Genomic DNA, 24,127 nt, shown 5'->3' with positions numbered 1-24,127 from the left:
CGCGGTGCATTTCCCTGCTGCACAAAGCGATACACACAGTCCGGGACTAGTTGTTATTTTACATCTTGAATTCGGCATGCTAAATGTTGTTTATTTGGTTGACATCATCATGCTAAGAGAGGAACCACAATTATACTTTGTACCGTTTTAGTGACTGTATTTGTACATATTTTTTATGGTACAGATTTTGCACCGTTTTAGTGACTGTGTTGGGCCGATTTTTTGCAAGTGCATTCACGCTCATGCCCCAGCCAATTAAGATCAACGATTCGTCGTGTCGATGTGTTAACGCGGCCAATATTTTGAGTGTTGACATTCTGCGTTGTCAATTTTCCGCGGGCAAATTCTTGGTGTGTCGACATTTCCATGGTCAATGTTTTGCAGACTCTATATTTTCCGCGTAAATATTTTGTACATCGATATTCCGCATGTCTGTATTTTACGTCCGACATATTGTCTGAAAGTCTGTCGGTATCTAGCGTCTCGTCGCTTTGTTTTGTGACCTCCGGCGGGCCCGGGCCATGACGAGCGTGCCGAGCGCTCTCCTCGCTCTGCGGTGGCTTGGGAAATACCCGAATCGTTCACGAGTGACGTGGCGTTCGAAAGGTTCGTCGTGAAAGTCGCGAGAGGCCAGACTCGAGGCGGGCGGCTGGGTGGGGCCGGTGAAATGGTGGGAGGCGCCGGCGTCCAAGCGTCGTCTGTATACAGGTAGACGTATGGAATATGGATCCATGGTGCGACCCCAGACACGACATAACAAAACAGACAGTTTGATAGGTTTTTTTCTGATACGAGTGTCAGAGCACCTATTGACGTTTTAATAAACGTGATTGGGTGGCTGGTTGAGGAGGAAGTGCTGTGGGTTTTCCATATACGAATCAGAAGACCCCGACCGTTTGTCACACCTGAGCATGCATTGACTTTGCATTACTGCCGGAGCTCCATGCGCCGTGCCAACGGCCCGTTTCTCAACTATTTGCAGCACTGGCGGCTTCTAGAACGCAACAGTTGTGCATGTATTTGTAACTGTTCACATAAATTGGTAGCAAAAGAAAAGATTGTTCAAATGTGCTCTCCTGCCTATTCTGTCGGACTTGACATCGAATGTCCCTCTCTTCGAGTCAGGGACACGGCCTGTGTTTGAACTGTGGTTTAATGTGGTGGGGCTGTGAACAAGTCTGCCAAGATAAGTTTTTCCTCAAACAGGCAACATGTTCAAAGTTCGACACCCTTCTTAAACGCCCATAAAGCCTGAATGCTTGAAGCATTGCTACTTTTTTGTTTGTTTTTTGGCGTGATGCTAACTAAAACGCTGTAAAATGCGGTGGCACCTTCACCAAGTAATATTGCCTCTCTTTGGGCCCGTGTTAAGGTTAAAACGTTCCGAACGCGTGCAACATGAAAACAGCACACGTTGCCAAACAAAGATATTATGTTACCAGTCGTGTACGCAGCATTTCTTCACATATTTAACACAAAAACTATTTTTCTTGCTAGGCTCTATCGCCCTAGATGTGTTGGGATCATAACAGAGAAGCTATGTTCAACTCCGGTCCCGAAAACCAAACATTTCTCTTGCACGGCCTTCATCATGGCTTCAAAGCAAGGATCCTTGCAGCAAATGGTTTGGTAGATATTTTATCCAGCAATGGTGATTGAACATGGATGGAGGAACAGTGTGATTTTGAACGTCTGTCCCGGGATATCGGTAAGCTTTGGCTGTCAGGCTAAATAGACGCCCGTTCGTACCGTTAGCGCGGGTGCAACGATTTTCCGTGACATTGTAGATACTTATGCACGTGACGCTCGTGACTTTCCGCACAGGGACATCTATCGTCCGTGATTACACGTCACCCGCCTTCAGTCCACGGACGAATTCTGGGTACGCCACCACGTTAAAAAAGACCGTCGGAAAAGCGATGTCACGGCTTTTCCCCATGTCTTGTAGCAAGCGCATTGTAGAAAATGAGCCATATTTGCCTATCTGCCGGTTTGGAAATCGCCTGTGAGCCGGGGAAAATGGCTGCCATCAGTGGACATCGCTGCGGACAGGAAGACGGGACACGCTTCAAGGACACACGCACGCACGCGTGGCTCGATCTCTACCAGTCGCCGCGGCGCCCTGGCGTGGTGGCTTGCCACCGTCGCGTGCTCTGAACTGATGGCCAGCAGTCTGGCCGATGTCGGGAACACGCAAGTGATCTCATTTTTCCCAGTGACTAGCTTGGGGCATGACGGCAGTGCGAGGGTCTGCCTCAAGGGACGATGCGTGCAGCGCATCGGAACGGCTGGTGACCATTAACCAATCAGCATCGGTCTAGAAGTGGGATTGGTTTGGTAGTTGGTGGCTGACCAATCGCACGCGTCGGTGCTGCACGCGCGATTTCGGAAACTTGATTTATACGTATGATGCGATAAAGCGAGAAGAGTTGGAAAGGCAGTGGACTTCGAATCAACAGCGTAATCTTCGCGGTCTTAGGTTGGACAATTTCCTTTGGACAGGATCTAACTGGACTTCATTATTTTTGGGAGCAAAAAGACGAGTTCATATGGCAGCCCAAGGCCTCTATAGCGCGCCGCAAGGAAAGTGCGGGGAAATCCCGGCACTCAGCAAATTTCTCTCCCACCGACGAGATACCTTCCCCCACAGCACTCACACTCTCCCGCTAAGGGGATATCTTCCCCCACAGCACTCTCCCACCGACGAGATACCTTCCCCCACAGCACTCACACTCTCCCGCTGACGAGATATCTTCCCCCACAGCACTCTCCCACCGACGAGATACTTCCCCCACAGCACTCACACCTCCCGCTGACGAGATATCTTCCCCCACAGCACTCACACTCTCCCGCTGACGAGATATCTTCCCCCACAGCACTCTCCCACCGACGAGATACCTTCCCCCACAGCACTCACACTCTCCCGCTGACGAGATATCTTCCCCCACAGCACTCTCCCCACCGACGAGATATCTTCCCCCACAGTACTCACACTCTCCCGCTGACGAGATACCTTCCCCCACAGCACTCACACTCTCCCGCTGACGAGATATCTTCCCCCACAGTACTCACACTCTCCCGCTGACGAGATATCTTCCCCCACAGCACTCTCCCACCGACGAGATACCTTCCCCACAGCACTCACACTCTCCCGCTGACGAGATATCTTCCAATCCCGCTGACGAGATATCTTCCCCCCACAGCACTCACACTCTCACCGCTGACGAGATAATCGTCCCCCACAGTACTAAAGCTCTTCCGACCGGCCTAGTCCTCGTTATAACCCTATGACATATTGCGAACAATTCTCATACATCATTGTTTTTTTTTCCTGGCCGCAAGGATAAAGTGACCTAAATCCGTGGAATAATTAGAATTTAGGGTGGGCTAGTCCGATCCTTGGCCATTCGGCGTCATTCCAGGACATACTTACTCCAAACATGGCTATTCCATATTTGGGATCGGTCACATCGTCCGCGGTGTCCCCCCCTACTCAAAATTCCTTCAAACGGTCCCGACCAGAAGCTTTGCCGAAATACTGACGGTGATCATAAGATTGCGAAATATATATATAATATATATATATATATGTATATATATATATATATATGTATATACATATCACAAATATGCCGATGGGCAGTTGGTGCTGAAAGCTTAAAAAGCAAGTACAGGGCTCTCAAGGCCGTTGGCGGCGGGGATGAGATCGAAGGGGACAGCTCCATTCGAGGAAAAAATCTAATTTGCCTATGTATTTATACAAACGCGCCGAGATCGAAATCACGTGCTCCCCTGATCCATGCCCAAAGAGGATACACAATCAATGACAAGTGACCTTGAGTTTATTCTGTTCTCGTTATAGGCTTGCAATTGGAACTGTGATATATCCAACGAAAAATGCATCTCGATCCGATACTTACAGTCCATGTTTCCCAATTGGCAGAGTCAAGCATTTTAGAAAATGAAAGGTGCCTACCAAGAAAGAGGGAAAGGTGATGATTTTCTTTCATACGCCTTGATTCTCTGGTACCTACTTGGTGCCATGTTCGGAATTCGCCTCTCTCAAGCTTTGATAGAAGTGCCGCATTTTCGTGCAATTCATTAATACATTTGCTCGCATTTTCTGCGCCGCCGGAGTCACCGTATTTCATAGACCGAATTTTTACGATTCGGTGCGACCCAGCTTATCTTTGTTAAATCCGATCTACCACAAACCGAGATCTTTGACAATCCCTACATGTGATCCGGCCCAGTTCATAGCGGCAAAAATATTTTGTGGCACGTATGACACCCGTATCAAAACATTATCTTTCAGCCCAATTTGGCAAAGCTTGTCAAATTCATTAAAAGTGGGCAAATCTACAGTGTCTTCAATGGGCATTTGGTCCTGCAATTCGTTGCGATCCATATGCACCAACCAACTTTGCAATCTTATTTGATGATATCGGCGTCACCCGGCGCCCTCCCGACCGGCGCCAGTCTCGACCCCGACTCTGTCCACGGAGCAGGACGCCTGCGCGCTGATGCGTATGATGCAGTACCTTAAGAGACACTTGCCATCCGGAGATACCGAACTTGCTTCGGATGTGATTACAGCTACCAAAGAATAGCTTGCGCCCAAGTCCTCATTATCTAAGGAACAGGGCAGACCACGCATTAGCTGTTGTTAGTTTTCACAGTGGCATCATCAGATAGGAGCCTAATTTTCACCAAATCTGAAACGCACGAAAACTTAAAGCAAAGGGCCGCAAACGTTAAATGGTAAATCAGCACGCCATGACCAAACAAAAACGGCTACGGAGTAAAAGTTACTGGCTAGTTCATTATTTGTTGGATTCGACAACATCGATATTTAAGGGTTGCGAATCTGACCCAATTAGACTAATCGTAAAGCGGCGTGCAGTTAAAATACAAACAAATACTGAATTACGAAACAAAGTCGTTTACGGAGTGAAAGTTAAAGGTTTTTTCATCCAACGATGGGTCTCGCTCCCGCTAGTCCTAGTTTTCGTGCATTCCAGATTTGGTACCGAATAATGTTTTTGTCTAATGATTATATATATATATATATATATATATATATATATATATATATATATATATAGCCATTTTCACCCAATATATCATTATAGTGCGGAAATGACTGCTTTGTAGTTTCCCGTAGTGGCATACCACCGCATAACATAGCAAGATGTGACACAGTCGTGCGCAGTGAACCAGTGCACTGAATACCGGGCCAGTCGTGACCCGGTGCAGTGAATACCGGCATCGCATCCTGCCAGCAAATGTTAAGTTATTGAGTCCACAATACAGCTTCTTTTCAACTGAACATAAATCTTCTGGACTTCCTTTGACCACCAGGCTAGCAACCGCCTCACCAAGGAATAAATAACAACAAATGATGCCCGTCAGGCTTCAGACCACTTGTCTTGTGCGCTCCATTTATCTGGGACGAACTGGGCCAGCTGTAGTTGGTAGGCTGTCCAGCGGTGCGTCGGTTTTGGTGTGGTGCTGTGCCGAACATGACGCACATGCTCTCCGGCCTGGAGTTGGCCTAAGAGTGGGCAGCTTCAGAAAAGTGTTCGGTAAACCCACTTTTTATAGTGTACGCATCATCTACGATTCTATAAAAATGCACTGTTCTTCAGAAGATTGGGGGACACTTAAACACACGATCCGTGTGTGTGTGTGTGTGTGTGTGTGGGCCTTCAATTCTATTTGGCTCTCTGCACCAGCTCAGGGTCCCAGGCCATCTTGGCAGTCCGCCAACCATCTGGGAAATCTGTCCGACAGATCCGGTGGCCGTAAAGCACATTCGAGGGATGTTCGTTACGTCTCTTGTCTGATCGGACCCCACGGACTATCGATGGTGACCATCGTTTTGGTGATCTCTCGGCCCGCTCAGGGCATTGTAACCGTCACGGGGGCCCCAGTTCTTGTGGGGGCAACCAAAGACGGATTTTGTCGACACTTGTACTCCTCCTTGACGGTGTAAAAGGCTTTCTGATGAGTTATCTCTTATAAGACCTTCTTAAGCTTCCTAAGGAGACTTCCTTGAGCTCCCTGATGAGACTCCTTCAGTTCCTCAGGCCCTCTTCAGAGTTGTTTGATATGTATGCACTTCAAATGTAAACGAGGCTATCTGATTTTCATTAGCCAAAGTTCTCATGCAGCATCCATGACGTAGAAGCCCCAAGGTGATGTCGTCTTCTGCTGACAAGGGTAGTCGCTTACGCGGCCCTTTGGCTCTGCGGTATAGCAACTAAAAGTTTGTTTGGATCATCACATTGAAACAGGCATTGGTGTTAGCCGCTTGTCAGTCGCCATATTTGGCACCGACTACTCCCATTTATCTTTCAATTTACGCTTTTAGTTATGCATTACTAATCGTCCCGACTTACCTGGAAAATAGTAACTCTGCTGTCATGCCTTGTTTGTTTCGTGTCTGTCATATTTCTCAGGTGGGAGTGCTGCGATTTCGCAACATTGACTTCCCAGTTTGGTTGTTCCAGTACGTTTCTATGCGCCGCGGTAAAATGATGTGGACACTTTTGTCCTACTCACCTAGTGTTTATGAGTGATGGGCAGGGCAGACAAAGAGAAAGGTGGCATTACAGACCGCACAACAGGGAGCTATGAAAACGTATGGAGCCGTCCTGCGTGCGCCAACGTCATCAAATAAGCTAATCCTCGAAATAGGCAGCGGCACTTCACCGTACGTCTTCGAGTCTCTTTGCCTGTTCCAGTGTTTGATATCCCCCTCTTATCACTCAAGTACCGCCTGGTGGATGTCCTTTGATCGCTCCAGACTAACGACCATCAAAGCAGGTCTTTCTTTGATAGCTGTTCGGATTCTCTGGCCATTCTGGGCAATTTTTACATAAAAACTAAGTTACTTTTCAAGGGATATCGAGATTTCAGGTGACTCGATAATGTTTCAATGTGCTGACCAGCCCGAGGCTCCTTACTGTCTTGCAGTGTCTACAACCACCATGCTATAATTACCTGGGGCGCCCAGTTATTCCAAAGATATACATTGTCTTCTTCGGTAGCGTCTGGTTGCTCGGATTGTTTAGGGCGCCATCCGGGAACCTCTGTGATCATTGGCTAGTTTGATGCTGATGAGACGCTTATTTAAACCAGGTCACGGTCAATGGAAGCCCTCTCAATGTGGAAGTGCGATATTTTTCTATCTGTCCAGTCCACCTACATATAGGCCATCATCGGAGGGCCAATACTTCATTCTCAGAAACTTGGGGAGCTTATCCCATCGTGGCTCCTACTCCCACGCCGCTGAACTAAGCAATTTGGGTTGATAGCGTATCGAACAAAGCAGCCACCAGCTGATGTCATAATGCTTATTTAAATGATTCACCCTCGTTTTGAACGGTTTGCTGGCGACGGCACCTCACTCGCAGACGACGGCTCACCCGCAGACGGCGCCTCGGTCGCTCGCTGAATAGTTGAAAATTACAACGCCAGGGGGCAGTGGCCATTCGCCGCCAGGCCGCAGCACATGAAGGATTCATATACTTCATCGGGGCAGGGATGGCGCCACTGGACTCAGCGGACGCCCAGTGGCTCAGACAGGGCGGACGAACATGCATCTGTGCCCGCGCCAAAACTGTGGCCGCCCGAGAGCCGTGATAGGTGTTATGTACGCAGTCGGCTGCAATGGAGCGGCCATGGCCTCTGCAGCCGAGTGCGTTGCAAACCACCAACGGCGGGTCCGGTCCTGTCGACAACGTGACGTCACGGTCGAGAGAAGGCGCCATAGTGGGATTTGTTTCCATTTGTCTATGAAGTGATCGGGTATGACAGAGAGAAGTCGTGCTGCGGATGACCTTGCGATAGAAGAAGTCTTTAATAATGTAACGATCTTAGGTGGTTGAAGGCCAGTTATGCGTCACGTAGCCCGGATCATGACCAAGAAGAGACTGCTGACCCAACACAGTACACGGTCTGGCCCCATAGATCAGTTGGATAGCTCAACACCGATGTAAAACACCTCTTCCGACTACGAATAAGTATCACTGATTTACGGAGGGAGGCCCGTAATGACCGAGAAGAGGCCCCGATAACAAGAGGATTTTGTGTGGTGGAAGGTTCATCAGTGCTACAGATAAATGATGAGAAAATTAAATGAGTCTATGATGACTTTGATGACCTCGTAAGAGAACACGACTTGGGTCACCATCTTTGCCGTTGAAAGAACATTGATCTCTGCGTAATCAAGTATTGCCATCAAAACCAGCCGCGGGCATACTGGACTCGAACACACCGGGGCCTCTCTATCCTGCGGGCGCCGTTCACGTTTTAGCCCCCGTCTTGAATGCTGTTCTGTTCATATACTAAATAAAAGGGCACACTAGGTGCGGCGCCATACTTCAATTGGCATGACGCCTTCTGTACGATGCCGTCATAGGTTTTCCTGCGGGGGGCGGGGGCACACAAATTAGTGCCACTTGACACGGACAAAAGTTCGTTGTGCCGCCGCCAGCCCCGGCATAATTCATAGTTAGCTGCTTTCTATGTCGTGTTTGGAAGACTGGAAACATCTCTTCTAAGTGAACTCCTCCTCCTTCCCAGCCGCGAGGTCATTTCTACCGCACCTAGTGAAGGCATAACCCGGTGTGGAAAGCGGCACAGGTGCAGCTGCAATGTCAGGTGCTCCTGGTGAGTTATTCGCACACGGCAAAACCATCTTTTGTAACGAGAACTTCTCGTTTACCCCACTCATTTCATCTTGTGCCATTGCTATCACTCAAATACCGATCACCGCAAGCATGATCAGTTCTCCGCCATGGTTAACACAATTGCGGGCAACCAGCGGCGCCCAGCTACCTCCACATCCAATGTTTATAGATCGCCTCAGTTCAGAGCCCGCCTGACTGGGACGTGCTCTGCGGCGCCGGCCGCCGGCGTGGCCCTCAATAACGAGCCGATGGGGACGGCGCTGTGCTCAAGGTGGCTCCACGATGTTCACGAGGCTTTTGAGCTGCTGAGTTGATAGCAGGTACACGGCATACAAGTCGTAAAAGGGTGACCATGGCCAACAAGGGAGCGTTACAGATAGGCAAATAGACCACCACGGTTCGGAATGGCACCTCCCTGACGCGGCGCCCCAGCCGGATACGGACGCCTCCGTACCGCCGCGACCACTGGGGAGCCGGACCGCAGACGACCAGGACAGCACCGCGCCGATCAGATGCACGTTTTATTAACAAACGGAACCAGCATTCAGCGACAAAATACGCCGGACATTACCACCAAACGCACAGGCAAGATTAAAGAACAGCCAATCTTTCCAGGACGTGTTTGTATTCCTCCTCCAGCTGGTTATACATCCGGTCCAGGGTTTCGATCCTCTGCTCTCGCCCCGTGACCGAGACGGCCAACTCCTCCGGCCGCAGGACCTTCAGCAGCTTTTTCATGTCCGAGTCCTCCTTCTGATAGGGCATGTTCAGCCGTTTCTTGACGTCTAGACGGAAGTTCCTGTACTCCTCCTTGTCGGAGAGGTTGGTGGCACGGAGGCGTAGGATTTCGTACACCCTGCGGACCTGTTTGCTGCTCATCTTCAGCTCTTTCTTTGCGTCGTCTGCCATCGTGGGTGAAAACCCTTGTGCCAGCTTGAGCGGCTGGAAGCATGAGAGCTTGGCGCAGTTTCTGCAGTCGACAAAGTCCCGCAGTCGCGTGAAGTTCTCCGAGGGGTCCTCGACCGTGATGTCTACGACCTTCTCGTTGTTCTTGTAGTGTCTGTAGACGATGTCCAGCATCTCCGCACCGATGCCCAGCTTCTGGAAGGGCGGCAGCACGAGCATCTGGCTGATGCGTGGCCGCACGTGGCAAGGATAGGCGTAGTACTCATACACGGTGGTGTAGCCGGCCACTGCGTATCGCGTTTCGCCCTCCGCCGTCTTGTACCGCTCAAAGCAGACGAAGAAGCGCCAGCGGTCGTCGTCGATGTCGATGAAGCTGGCGGCGTCGATGTACCAGAGGAGGAAAGTCTGCAGTGCCTCGTGATGCTCCCGCAGACCGGGCGTCTCAGCCGTGGCTAGGTACACCTCGAAGGTGCGCGGGCTCGCCCCATCCCCGTCCGACGACAGGCTGGGACCGAAGGTGTGCAGGAGCTCGCCGTATGGACGAAACGACGCGTCCTTGTCCAGCGCCTTCACAAAGTCGTCCAGGTTGGTGAAGAACGCCTGTGGAAGCTTCTCGGCCACCGGCTTCAGGACTTCGTCTGGTTGGACGCCCTCGGCCTTCTTGGGGTCCACCTTGGATGTGTAGGACATGCCCAGGTATGGGGAGAGACGGGCGGCCGAGTAGTACAATTTCACACTGAGTTCCTTGTATCCGAAGATGGTTTCAGTCTCTCCAAATATTTGATGTGACATCTCCGGTTTAAAAGTCGTCTCGTCTCGTTCAAGATCTTCCTTGCACCTCACCAGCTTGAATTCGAGAGCTTCATTGCTGTCTGTGACAAACTCTTGTTGAGCTGATCCAGCAATGTCTAGGGAATCCATAGTCATGACTGATAAATGAGTGGCCCTGAACAGTGCTTCACTAGTGGGTGGGAATGACTAAGCAAATCCTCTAGGTCCACCTCAGACTTGAGTGTTGATACTTCTTATCAACAATCCTCCCTGCAAAAAGAATTTACACTTATTCAGCTAACTGGTTGGGTTCAACATACAGTTCAATTCAAACAATCTTATGACAGTGCTCATACATTATGTGAGGGGCTGCAGTAACCCCAGTCTTTCATTTGCAGATATAGAATATGTTTCTTAGGAGTTTTCACTATCCACTGTAGTGGGTAACTGCAAACAATAACTTCATATTGCTCAGGTAGGCAGATAGAGCAAAGTTCCAAAGACCAATGCAAGGTGGTTTGGCAGTGACAAGTAGTATGTATTTTTCTACTGTATGAACACAAGAGGTCCTTCCCCTGCTCATGGACACTCACAGGGACTAAAGCAAGTCACACAGGTGAACTGGCACTGAATAAATAAAAATCAGGCTTTCAAATAAAATGGCCATGGCCACTTATGTTGAACAAGAACAACTATGAGCGCATCTGGGTTGTACCTATTTTAAATGCAACAGCAGGCTGTTGGAATGCCCTATGAAGTTCTAATACCTCATCTACTGAAAACATTTCAGCATAGGGTGTGATGTCTTTCAATGCTAAATCACTGATGAGTATTTTCTGGAAGTGCCCTGTACATGCTCCATCCTATAAACATTTTAAGCCATTTGAATGTATCATATCTAGCATATTCAGCACGTCAAATCATGTTTCAAACCAAAGTAACTGACCCAACATGGATATTATGTAACAAAATATGAAGCAAACCTACCTAGGCCTCTCAGAGTGGTATGGTAATAAGCCCTTGTTTTCTGGCCAGACATGAATATCAGTCTTCACTGTAAATACATAATTGGTGAGCAGGTAGTTGGCAATGCTAGTTTGTAACACCTTCATGCTGAACAACCAGATTAAGCCACTATATGCTAACTATATGGAAAGGCCAGTTACATAAGTACTGCTATTTCAAATTTTTGTGGCAGCTTAACCTTAATGCATGGCCTGATATTCAGCATTCTATTAAGCAGGCCCAGGCCACAGCACCACAAATCACAAAAAATATCCAGTTTTCCAAACACAAATCCAGAGCACAAAACCACTCTCCCAATGTCAAGGCACACTCCATCTTTGCTAACTAGATGCTGTATGTGTCAGGCCAGCATGAACAAGCAATGCATACAGAGCTATTTTCTTTCCTGACAACAAATTTGTGTAGTATGGATGTTGGGCACTCACAAGGCAGGTAGGTTAGCCACATCTTGTCAAAAACACAACAGGCAACACTGTATATGCAAACATGACTATTTTCTAGTTGAACTTAACATGGAGAATCCATTTACAGTGAACACCACAAATCCTTGGTCACATGAAGTGAAAAAGTGAAAAGCTCCCATCACAGCTTAGGAGCAGATGTGGTACTCAAACAGGGCTCCATTTGCACCCACAAAATACTCAATTTTTATTCTGTTGTTAAGAAAACACCCCCTGCTAATATAAACTCCACTATGCATGTTAAGTCAGTAACCTGTTGAGCCCAGCTATTAACATACTGCCCAAAACTCATCTGGCAGGCACAAAACAACCAACAAAGCAACTAGCATCTCCATACCACTGAAGTGCTCACACCCTTCAGTATCACTGAGCATGGGAACATGAAAGGCAGGCAACAATATATAGCTTCAGCAGCTGAGTGTGTTATACAGCCCTGGTGACCATAGGCATGGGAACAGGATTGGGGGTGAGGGGGGGACATTGGCTCCCAATTTTTTCATAATTCATTAACATCAACCCTAAAGAAATGCATAGAGAGATTTCATATCAATGTTGTCACTGACACTCTACCTCCTGACACTTCTGTGCCCGTTTGAACATAGCGATGTTTCAAATTCCATCATAACACTACCCATCCCAAATATCCTGAACGATATTAGAAATGACGCCGTATTGGACCACGGAGATGAACATTATAAATGGCATCGGCTCACCATCAACCTTCGTTTGACCCGCATAGGCCGTCAGTCATCCCAATTCCGTTCACCGCAATTCTGATCGAATGCCACGGCCCCAATACCTCGCTAGCTCCTGTCTTCGGCTGTCGTAGCGCGGCCAGGGCCTCCCGCGGCTCATTCCGCGCCAAAATCGGGCCTGTTTCCAAACATCTACCGTGGGCCAGCACGCATGCACTCGAGGGGTGAGCGAGGCTCAGCCCGACATACAGGGGAAAACCCAGAAGACCCACGTCCAGGAGACTTATGTGAAAGTAGGCCCCCTATCCCTAGGTCTTGGGAGCATAGATTTCCGAACGCATCGCCCCCATCGGCTGACCAACTTTGAAGGGTTATGGGTCCACGGACAGCTGCGCCGCCGTATTTTGGCGGTATACTAGCATGCGGTAGGCACTTAGAAAAAGTTGTGTTCTTGAAAAATAGAAGTGGAACAAGAAATTGTCGTTTCCAACATTCCTCGAAGTTAAAAAATTCCAGCAAAAGCTGGTTTGAACTGTACTGTTATTCACAAGCAAGAAATAGAAGAAGCTTCATAATTTGGCATGTAAGTTATTGTTCAACAGGTTTACGTCTAAGTTCTTGACATGCCTTGTTTGTGAGACTCCATATCATGAGCTATTGCTGCGCATTAGTTGCATAAACAACGCATTATTGCTGCTGTGCGGGGTAGTGTGACATCTTATACTTTTCGGACAATAGTAGTTGGAGCCGGGCGCAGTGTTATTGAAGTGCTCGAGCAGTGTTGTCAAACAATTGAGAAAAGAGCTGTGTCGTGCGAAAGGTTGCAGGTAATTGTTGACCGGCCTCAGCACGATGAGAACCGGTTGGGATAAGTTTCTGGGATCAGAGCTCAGGTTAAGCAAGACCTATTGTATGAGGTCTGACCTCTACCATCAGATTGTAAGACTCGAGGACCACAACATAATGATGATTGCAAGAGCTGCGAGAGGAAAGGTTTTGGAATATAATGCGCATGGCAGGTGGGAGGTGATTTTAGACTGCATACTTGCATGCTCAGGTGTGGCTGCAAATCATCCTAAGCTCTTAGAAAATAGAAGTCTCAAAGTCATGTGACTAGCAATTGACATCTTCCTTTGGCAAGCAAAATTTCCTGTTTTTTAACATCTCATCCCAATTAGATGCCTAATGGAGATTACATTTTTTAGCATTCTACTCAACATAGTGTATCCAGGGGAATAGGGTTTTTTACCCAATGGGACCAAAGGAAGAAGTGTTAAAACTGATGAAATGCATGATATGGCTGATGGATGCTGATACTGCATAGTAAGCAAAATTGCAAGGCCTGCAGATTATTGCTGAAGTGAAACATGGTTTTCAGACTGATGACTGACAGTAGGCTACTTGTCACTTTTGAACACCTTACATTGTATTAAGCATATCATGGTCTGTCTGGAAAAGATATGGATTGCACTGGACACCTACCATACTTTGGTGCCATAAACCTCACACTTGTGTGCTAAAACTAGTCCAGGCCAAGTTGCAGTGAGTTTTGATATTATTTATGTGTGAAAAATTGATTTGTAACTAAGTTGACCAGATGTTGATTTGCAAGTTGCAGCATCAGTATTCCTAGATTCCAGTTCCATACAATGAATTGAGTGGTGACTGCCAAGCTCTGAGCCTCAGATTAATGGCACACATGCACCAAAAGTTTGGTTCTATTGTTGCTGCTTCCCTGGATGCCTCAGATATTTTGAACTGTTGTTTGATTTGTCAGCTGATGGATGTTTAGAATAAAGTAATTTCAGTGATGGCATTGTGTATTACTTCCTAATTAAATATTAATGACATTGTGATGCATTAATGGTTACAAACATTAGGATTATGATAATCTCTCACTCAGATCATTAGAGTAGAACAGTTAGATTGATCATTACCATGCTCCAGAGCTTTTCAGTTTTAGCTACTCAAACTGTTGTTTATTTCATGGCCCTAGGTGTGTAAAGTTTATTGCATTGCTTATCTGCTCACAGGTTTCAATTTTTATTTGGCAGTGAAAGTTAACACAACTGTTTGTTAGGAGATGGAGTTCTAGTGATGGTGGGAGCACTCTCCATGCAACAGACATGTATACATATATATATGTATATTGTGTCATGGGGCAGCAAATATCTGTCCACATTAATATAACCAGTTATGGGGTTTTGGGATAAACCATTTATTCAAATCTGATGGTCTACTCTAATTTATTTTTCTGGTTTGAATGTAGGGCACAGCATCCCCATGTAAAACACCAATGCTGGATTTATGTCACAGTTTTTGCATGACAAGCAAGCAGCTGGGTCTGAGTTGGGTATGTTACAACATTTTACATTTCAGCTATGTCATGACATCAACAATTGTAATAAACAACATTCCCCTAAAATTGCTCCCAAAAAGCATAAAGAATGGTAAACGCAATGCCACTGTTCTAACTAATGGTGTCATGCATTTATCCCATTTTAACTATGTATGACCATTTTCAATGTGACAGGTGATATCGTAGGTACAGGTGATACAACAGTTAGTAAAGGGACAGTTGACAGACATCACCTTTCACCAAACCCATTGACTGCAATGTGTAAAATGCTCACAACAAAGAGCATCTTGCCACGTAGACGCACTAATCGTCGTAGCGGGACCCAACTGTGGAAGAGCGCTATAGTTATGCTGATGGCATTGGTGGTGTGGCAAATGTGGGGTGGTAGGTTCGCCCTCCAGTGCCTAAGTGTTCGCACTTGGCTTGTCAAAGAGGGCCGTTCGGCGGTTGTTCTGGTAGCGTCAGCCTGGTTAGAGCGCGGCCGACCGCGGTCTAGTCGCATCACATGGTAAACGTCCATTCGTGTTATTTGGTAAAGCGGCCGAAGCAAAATGGATCCGTTGAACACGCTGTGCGATAAGTGGGTGGCGAGTTCGTTGTGCTAGCAATCAATTATGTCTTTCCTGGAAACGGATTGAAAATCTCTCCCACCAAAATTTTTATTTTCCATATTGTCTCATTTTGTTGCTGAACTGGACCTACAATCTGTACTAACGATGCCTGCCCTCCCTCCACCTTCCCCCCCCCCCCCCCCATGTTACCCGATGTTTCCCGTGGGACCTTACAGCAAGGTGATTCAGGTTTCGACTTCAAATATCACAATGATAAATTCATGGCCCACCATGGGTGGAGGACCAAATGATGCTCTACATATAAGAGTCTACGAGATCGGTGGATCAGTGAAGTCAACATCATGCTTGGGCTGTGGTGGAAAAGCGTGTGGGTTTGTGTTTCACGGGAAAAAAATCCATTATGAAATGGTTTGCCTCTCGTTGTCTAAAGTTAACCCTCATTTGTGGGAATGATCTGTGAGGTTGCTGGGTCAAGTTAACCCGCTGCACGCTCCATGCCGGCGCCACTACGAGCGAGGATCAAATGAGGTAGTTTTTGTCTAATTGTTAAGTTTTCCCATGCTTTTGTAATACTACAGCCAAAAATGTGGGGGAGCAAGCCGACATTGGGCTGGGCGAACGTAACATTGTGGGACAGGGTCCTCACAAAAGAATTAAAAGAAAACAGACAGATACAGAAAGGAATGCCGCGATCGCCACCACGTCACACCCGTCCTTGAACCTGCTCCGGCGGCAGCGCCTCTAGCTAACACGCGTCGTACGGCGGCCACCTCGTGCGCGCGCGCCTGTCGTGCGACCGACCGCCCAACCCCAGCCGCCGGCTGCGTGTCTCCCACAGGACCCCGCCAGCCGGTCCGCGCGCGTCGCCCCGGGCGTGGCTATAAAGCGGGCCCGCGAGACTGCCGCGCCCCCCACCGAGCGCCGCTGCCGACCCCGCAGATCATGGCGCCCCTCTGGCTGCTGGTGTTGGGCGTGGCGGCCGGTGCCGCCGCCCAGGACCCCACGCCCGTTGTCATCTGGCACGGCATGGGTGAGTCGACCGGCCGGGCAGGTGGGCGGGCAAGCTGTGTGTCAGTAGGTCGGGGCTGGGGTGGGCCCGCTGTAGGTAGGTCGGGGCTGGTGGGTAGGCTCGCTGTATGTCAGTAGGTCGGGGCTGGTGGGTGGGCTTGCTGTATTTCAGTAGGCCGGGGGAGGTGGGCGGGCTCCCTGTGTGTCAGTAGGTCGGGGCTGGTGGGTGGGCCCGCTGTATGTCAGTAGGTCGGGGCTGGTGGGTGGGCCCGCTGTATGTCAGTAGGCCGGGGCTGGTGGGCGGGCTCGCTGTTTGTCAGTAGGTCGAGGCTGGTGGGTGGGCTTGCTGTATGTCAGTAGGCCGGGGGAGGTGGGCGGGCTCGCTGTGTGTCAGTAGGCCGGGGCAGGTCGGCGGTCCGCTGGAGTAGCGGCCGGTGAAAAGGTGGTGCTGCGGTGAAGTGGGTTTTCCCAACCGGGACGTCACTGTTGCGCGCGATGTGTGTGAATTGAGGAGTGTTGATGCAGGGCTGAGCTGGGATGGGCTGAACTGAGCTGAGCTGAACTGAACTGAACTGAACTGAGCTGAACTGACTGAACTGAACTGAACTGAACTGAACTGAACTGAGCTGAGCTGAGCTGAGCTGAGCTGAGCTGAGCTGACTGAACTGAGCTGAACTGAACTGAACTGAACTGAACTGAACTGAACTGAGCTGAGCTGAGCTGAGCTGAGCTGAGCTGGGCTGAACTGAACTGAGCTAGTCCCTGCCCTCCACCCCCCACCCCCACCCCCTCTCCGCCCCGCGGCCGCCGTCACCGCTGACTGAGTCCGACAGGCGACTCCTGCTGCTTGCCCACCAGCATGGGCATGATCAAGAGGACCGTGGAGGACAACGTGCCGGGCGTGTACGTCCGCTCGCTCATGATCGGGCCCAACATCATCGATGTGAGTGCCGGCGAATGGACGCCGTACGATCCTGCTGTTCCATGACCCCCATGGCATTTGACCGTGCAGCCGCCTCTCCAGAAAACGCGAGTGGTCGATTGAGCTCGGGTGCCGCCGCACGAGTCGATCATTGAGGACGGGCGAGCGTCCCCCCCCCCCCCCCACGCGTGTAGTCAGGCCTCAGACTCCCAGCGGGCGGGGCCGTGCCTGTAGTCGCACTTGTCGCGTGCAGCCTGGCCTCAGACTCCCAGCGAGTGGGGCCGTGCCTGTAGTCGTGCCTGTCGCGTGTAGTCAGGCCTCAGACTCCTAGCGAGTGGGGTCGTGCCTGTAGTCGCGCCTGTCGCGTGCAGCCTGGCCTCAGACTTCCAGCGAGTGGCGGCCGCGGCGCTCCGTGTGGACTGCCCGCGCTGAGGGCCTTGCGTCCGTCCGACCCTCAGGACACGCTGAACGGCTTCTTCAGGCCGGTCGACTCCCAGATCGAGGAGGTGTGCCAGAAGCTGGCCGCCGACGAGAAGCTGCAGGGCGGATACAACGCCATGGGCTTCTCCCAGGGCGGCCAGTTCCTGTGAGTGGCCCCTCCGCTCCTACCCGAGGCCATCAGCCGCGCGGCTGGACGCCGGCGGACGGGGTGTGGTCCCATCAGAGGCGGCGCAGCTCCAGCTGGGTGCGGCTGGACGCCGGCGGACGGGTGTGGCTCCATCAGAGGCGGCGCAGCCACAACCGCATGCGGCTGTCCACGCCGTGTGTTGGGATGCTCATGGAGAGACGCGCTGGGTCCTCAACTGCGGGACTGGTGTCTGCTCAGGGTGTGGAGGCATGCGCACAAGTTACAAGTTACGAGTCAGTTGCAAGCTCATAGGCTTTCCATGAAGCTCTCCCTCACCTCGCGGCTTTGGTAGCGTGCGTCCGATCGGAGCTGTCGTATGGTAAATCCCCGTCTGCCTCACCCTACCTTGTCCGGGTCTGTAACCGTCGCACCATGGTGGGCCCCTGATCATTCGCTCTGCCTTATTCATGGCTTGCGTTAGTCCCTTCCTTTGCCATTATTCTCTTTGGCCGTGCTTTTGTCGTCTTATCGGTGCAATGTCATTGGTGTTTCACGTGGTCTCGGTAACGTCTCATTGGTGTACCGTCTCATCGCCGTTGTATGTGGTCAGCTGTTAACATTGTCAGTGTGGTCCATTATCATTCGTCTGCCCTGACCCAGTGCCCGCTTCCTCCCTCTACAGTGACCCGACCCTGGCACCTCTTACTCAGTCGATCCAGTACCTCCCTCTGACTCAGCCCTTGTGCTTTGTCAGCGGTGAAATGCGCGTCGGCTGCTGTGAACTGCGCGTCATAAAAATAGGCGATACTGGCTTCAATTCCCCGCGATGCCCGTCTGTCCTGCCGGGGTGACAGAAAGGCAATGACATGTAGTCTCAGCTGCTGAGTGTGTGGCAAAAGTCCAATGACATGACAGTATTTTGGAGCTGATCCCAGCACCTTCCTCCGACCTGACCCCGATATCTCCCTTCTGAACGGGTCCCAGCGCCTTCCTCTGATGCTGATGGCAGCGCCTTCCCTCCGACCTGACCTCGGTGACCTGACGCCGCCCCGCCCTCCTCCAGCCGGGCGGTAGCTCAGCGCTGCCCCAGCCCACCCATGAAGAACCTGATCACGTTCGGCGGCCAGCACCAGGGCGTGTTCGGCCTACCTCACTGCCTCGGCACCACCGGCGTCTGCGAAATCGTCCGTGAGATGCTCGACCTGGGCGCTTACAACAGGTGGGCGCGCTGCCGGGGACCTGAAGCCTGGGGTCGGAGTCATGTGGAGGCGGTGCCGACGGTGTTTGACTGAGGGGAGGTCGTGTATGTCGAGTGTTGAAGTTGTGCTATGAGCGTCTGAAATCCGGTGGCGATGAAGGTGCTGAGCGGCACGTGGTGTTGCATAGCCGAGCGAGCACCTGCGCGCCATATGTGGTGTGGGGCTCAGGTGCCGCAGCTTAAACGGACGCGGCGCCACGGGAGGGCTGGCGCAAACACGCTGCAGACTGTGATATACAATAACCCTGCTCGACTACCGAGTATCTGTGGGACTGAAGACGAACGTGACCTGACCTGATCTGTTATGATCATATTCGACCTGTCCCGGCCTCATCTAACCTGACCTAACCCTGCATGTGCTGACCTGACTTGACCGAACCCGATCTACCGGGCCCTGCCCCGTCCTGTCTTGCCCTGACCTGGCATGTTCTGCACTGCTCTGCTCTCCTCTACCTCGGGCTGTTCTGACCTGACCTGTCCTGACCTGATGTGGCATGACCTGACCTGCCCTGACCTGACCTGACCTGACCTGACCTGACCTGACCTGACCTGTCCTGCCCTGACCTGGCTAGAGTGGCCTGACTGAGGGTTGTTGCGCCTCCTCCGCAGTTACGTGCAGTCGCACCTGGTGCAGGCCCAGTACTGGCACGACCCGACCAAGCGCGAGGAGTACCTGGAGGTCTCGCAGTTCCTGGCCGATATCAACAACGAACGGGTGAGCCGCACCCGCCGTGACGCGCCCGCGAGCCCCCGCGCTCCGTCCGCGACGGCGCTCGCTCTCTTTCGTTGACGGCCTGTTTCTCCTCGTCTCAAGAGCAGCTTGTTTTGGTGCCTCCTTTTATAATTCAGGCAGTTAGCTATTTCAACAGTTTTACGACTGGTTTTGCTGGTTTCCATATGACATAAGTGTTACGTTGAATGATGGCTGGTGGGGGGAGTATTCGTATGCTGTAAATATCCGCTGCGCACGCCACTGTAAGACGCATTGCCTCGGTCTTTGCATGGCTGTCTTCATCATTTTCCTGTAGTCGTGCGTGCCTTCCCAGCGGCGCGAGAATGACCGCGATTCTCTAGCTGCAGCTGAAGCCTGGGTTGACCAAGCCGTGATTCGCCAGCAGTTCTTGCTATCCAGCACTTGCAGCTTTCGAAGCCAGGCACCCGGCTGTATGTGGCTCCACCTATAGGAGGCAATGGGAAGCTTTAATGGTATCAGCCCCCGCTGTCTGCCTCAGGTGGTCAAGAACGAAACTTACAAGGAGAATCTGAAGAAGCTGGAGAACCTGGTGTTGGTGATGTTCGGCAGCGACACGATGGTTGTGCCGCGTGAGTCATCTCACTTCGGCTTCTACGCCGCGGGCCAGGACAAGACGGTGGTGCCGCTGCAGCAGACCAAGCTCTACACAGACGTGAGTACTGAGAAGTCACCGGCGCTGAGCGGCGCGGTCACCGCGCTCAAAGACCAAGTCATCAATCGACCAATCACACAAGCAGTGTCATCAGCACCGCTGGCGACCGGCGGTCTTTTGTGTTCCATTCTACGATCAGTGCTAGGCGTTGTGATCCTTGTAACCGTTCAGGTCAGAAAAACGGTTGACAGGTTATGGCAGTGTTTCACTCATGACCGCCAGGGGGCGAGATGTGACGCGTGACATCTTACGTTCGCCCTGATTCGCTGTCTTTCATAACGCGGACGGAAAGGGAGGGAGGGGGTCATGTGGCTGACCCCCGCGGCATTTCCAAGCTGATAAAGATATAGCTCAGCGGAAAGCACCGCGGGATTGGTTTCGGCGAGATCTTACGATCAGTGCCAGTTTTTGTGTTGTTATTTCAACAGTTGAACGATTGCAACAGGTGAAAGATCAAATTCTTCAGAAAAGGTCCTTTTTGTCTTATATTATGCCTGCCAGATCATGCCTTGTGGCGACACGAGACTTAAACAGGCGTGTCCCTTGTTTGATTCTGAATATAATAGTGTATATTAGATGCGTTTTGGGCATACATTTATGATGTATGGCCCTGTTAATGTAGCAGTTTCGGCCCGCCGCGCGCGTTCCGCGGAATCGTCGGCTGTCGCCCGCCGCCCGCGCCGGTCGCAGATCGCCGTGCGGTGTCCCTCGAAAACCTCCGCTGCTCCGGAACCAAAATAGATAGGAAGCGTTTGGTGTCAAAGCACGCGCAAGGGATGTCCCATTGGCCGCTGAAAATTTGGGCGCGATTGCATAACATGTTGAAGAGGTATCCTCAAAAAACATCACGGGGGGGTTTGTATCCTCCACGACTAGGGCGATGGTTAAAAAAGGACTCCAATGAACCCACTTTTCACATGCTCGTCGCGACGCCTTGGACCGACTCTGTGGCATTCGCCTTGTGAAGTATTGCATTTTGATCCTGCTCCAGCTTCCGATGGTAGTGAGACGTTTCATAAAGGCATTGATACCCATGGGATTTCGTACAAAATCTGCTTTCTACCTATTCATGCCATTCAATGATGGCATGTTGGTTCAATTACATCTGTGTTGAACTGATACCAGGTGAGGTGTTTCCTCGCACTTTCCAAAACCCTTGTCTTCCGTCATTTTAACAACTCAGGACATCGTCTGACGGAGATCATATAGGAAGTTGGTGAGGGGCGTTGGCAAAGTACCGCCGCGGTTGTGACCTGTAGCGTACGGCGTAGGGCTAGCAGTAGCCATCAGTGCGTGGCGTGCCGGTTGAACCCGCAGCCTTCAGCCACTGCTCGCCCGCTGCGTTTTTGCCCCAGTGCGACCTCTCGTCATGCTGCGCTGCAGACCTGTGCTTGACTCCGGACAGATCGGGACCTGTTCCGGAAGCAACCAAATTGTCGCTGCGATTAGGTCGTGTCGATTATTCTCACAAAGTCTGGCGTGTCAGTATCGGAGTTACACTGAGTGTTTTAGCAGCAATCATTAGTGAATCGACTTAAATGCAACTACTGTTTGCAACCAGTATTGTTATGCGTGTGGTTGATATGAGCATCACATGGAGCACTCATGCATTGCAAAATCGATACGGAATCGATCGGGATTGGGATGCGAATAGTTCCCGGAGGTGAGCCTTACACTGGAGGCAGTGTCGGAATTATCTCCATGCTCTGCAAGTCGCCGTCGCATTGGCTCCGAGAAAGCGGAGTCCGTTGTCAGAACGTCTCTCCGAACCAATCCATCGTCAACTCAAATCGAAATGCAGCGCGTCCTCTTTTGCGTCGAGCACTCCTGGCAGGTCATGCGCCGTGACACGTCAGCCTCCGACCTCTGACTGACGCATCTCCGCAGGACTACCTGGGTCTGAAGGAGCTGGACGAGGACGGCCGCCTGGCCATGCTGGTCGCCGACGGAGACCACCTGCAGTTCAGCATCACCTGGCTGGTGGAGAACGTCATCAACGTGTACCTGAAGTAGCCGACCGTTGCAACGGGGCCGCGTTCCGCTCTCTTTTCCGGGCGGGCGTTGCGGGAGGTGCTGCCATCTCTGAGCGGTGGGCTGTAGCAGTGTTATCGGTGGCCAACACTTGGCGTGAGTGCCAATGCGTGGCGCGAGTGATAAGCCGAACGTTTTGTATATTCTTGTCATCAGCATTACCCTGAGATTAAGGCGAGATGGCTGGCGCCAGTGGCCACCGCGGTGGCCCGTTGTGGGTGTATGTTTCGTTAAATGGGGTGTAGCTATGTTAGCCATGATCTTTGCAGGGAAAAAGGGCCGTTTTATAATTAGTATCTGACGTGATGAGAGCTTCGTCTCGCAAGTACTCCAATCATATCGGTAACAAGGGAAGCCGGCTATCATCGGCCAGTACGTTCTCAGCTGGGATGGCTCGCGCGCCGCTGTCTGGAAGCTACGGGCGTGCCACGTTAACCGAGCATAGCAGACCACGTAGACTACTGTATGCAACCTTTGGTGTTAGACATGGATGGGGCTTCATAGTATCCGTTCGGAAAGGGAGGGGTAAGTGGGGAGGGGCAGATTCTCCAAGCGCAGGTGTGGCGGTGTTTTGAGTGCCTCTCATTGCGTTTTGGGGTAGCTCCAGCCTTGCAGTGCTGGGGATGCTTTGACAAACGGTTAGAACGAGACTCTCCCAAAGATATCAGGTTACAGCCATGTACTCCGATAGACTAATAACTGCTGCCATGAAGTATGGCCAGTCGGTAATGCAAAATTTCGTGTGCTCTGGATTGTGCCGCGCACATTGTTTTTGTATGCGGTATGAACATAGGTAGGTATTGTGCTCTACTTGGGGACGATTGAAAGGTATTTTTGTCCGCCTATATGCATCTGGACATGGCTTCAAATATCTAGTCTTACTAGCAGTCTCTATTCGCGCAAGCGTACTAGCAGAACTTTTGCGACGTTAAGCTGTCATAGCCTTGAGATTGCCTTCTGAACTATGAGATATGCTGCTGAGCTTTGCAAATATGTGATATGAAGCAATACATGCTTTGTTCGAACCACAGCTTATTTACCGTGGCTGGGGGGATGGTGCATTTCGCTTGGCGAAGGACCGCCTCCGTGAACTTGGTTTTGCGTGACCTTTGGTCTGTATAGTAGCTGCTGTACTCTGTGTGAAAATGTGATCAGTGTGCTTTTTATTATGGTCGGCTTTTAAACACATCGTTTAAGATCGGTTATCGTGCAGCCAGTTCGGTTTTTTTGTGCATAAGAGTACCCTTGGTAAGCTGACTCTCTAGATTAAAAGCCTGACTGGGCGTACAACGCGGGTGAGACAGTCAGGACCGTAAAAAGGTTCGGCACTGCCTGCTGTTAGGTATGACCTGCAGTCATTGCGCGAGCTATCGCTGAGGTAAGTCTCGGGCCTGCCTGCTGTTAAGCATGATCTGCAGTGATTGCGCGAGCTATCGCTGAGGCAAGTC

At 50.7% G+C, this 24,127-nt stretch overlaps 2 protein-coding genes across 4 annotated transcripts; one reads left to right on the top strand and one right to left on the bottom strand.

Annotated features, from left to right (window-relative positions):
• Window positions 1–9,201: 9,201 nt before the first annotated feature.
• LOC119090624 (histone acetyltransferase type B catalytic subunit-like) lies at window positions 9,202–12,781 on the bottom strand. Of its 3 annotated transcripts, none has more exons than XM_037213464.1 (2): window positions 12,660–12,781; window positions 9,202–10,643 (listed from the first exon to the last, which is right to left on the bottom strand). In XM_037213464.1, exon 2 carries the CDS (start codon window positions 10,527–10,529, stop codon window positions 9,288–9,290), a length of 1,242 nt encoding a protein of 413 aa, XP_037069359.1. In that variant the 5' UTR covers window positions 10,530–10,643; window positions 12,660–12,781; the 3' UTR covers window positions 9,202–9,287. The 3 variants fall into 3 exon arrangements, with proteins under 3 accessions (XP_037069359.1, XP_037069358.1, XP_037069360.1); XM_037213463.1 differs by lacking the exon at window positions 12,660–12,781 and adding an exon at window positions 12,574–12,657; XM_037213465.1 differs by lacking the exon at window positions 12,660–12,781 and adding an exon at window positions 12,581–12,630.
• A 491-nt stretch (window positions 12,782–13,272) lies between these two features.
• Window positions 13,273–23,704, top strand: LOC119090501 (palmitoyl-protein thioesterase 1). The gene is made up of 8 exons (XM_037213319.1): window positions 13,273–13,382; window positions 16,325–16,516; window positions 17,328–17,437; window positions 17,875–18,002; window positions 19,048–19,203; window positions 19,852–19,957; window positions 20,475–20,648; window positions 22,536–23,704. The coding sequence occupies exons 2-8, from the start codon at window positions 16,429–16,431 to the stop codon at window positions 22,659–22,661; spliced, it is 888 nt and encodes a 295-aa protein (XP_037069214.1). The 5' UTR covers window positions 13,273–13,382; window positions 16,325–16,428; the 3' UTR covers window positions 22,662–23,704.
• Window positions 23,705–24,127: the final 423 nt, after the last annotated feature.

This window comes from Pollicipes pollicipes, unplaced genomic scaffold (assembly GCF_011947565.3).
Source record: "Pollicipes pollicipes isolate AB1234 unplaced genomic scaffold, Ppol_2.1 Scaffold_3087;HRSCAF=3621_pilon_pilon_pilon, whole genome shotgun sequence".
NCBI classification, from domain to species: Eukaryota; Metazoa; Arthropoda; class Thecostraca; order Pollicipedomorpha; family Pollicipedidae; genus Pollicipes; species Pollicipes pollicipes.
The sequence above is the reverse complement of the archived record's forward strand: the minus strand, read 5'-3'. Positions and strand labels throughout refer to the sequence as shown.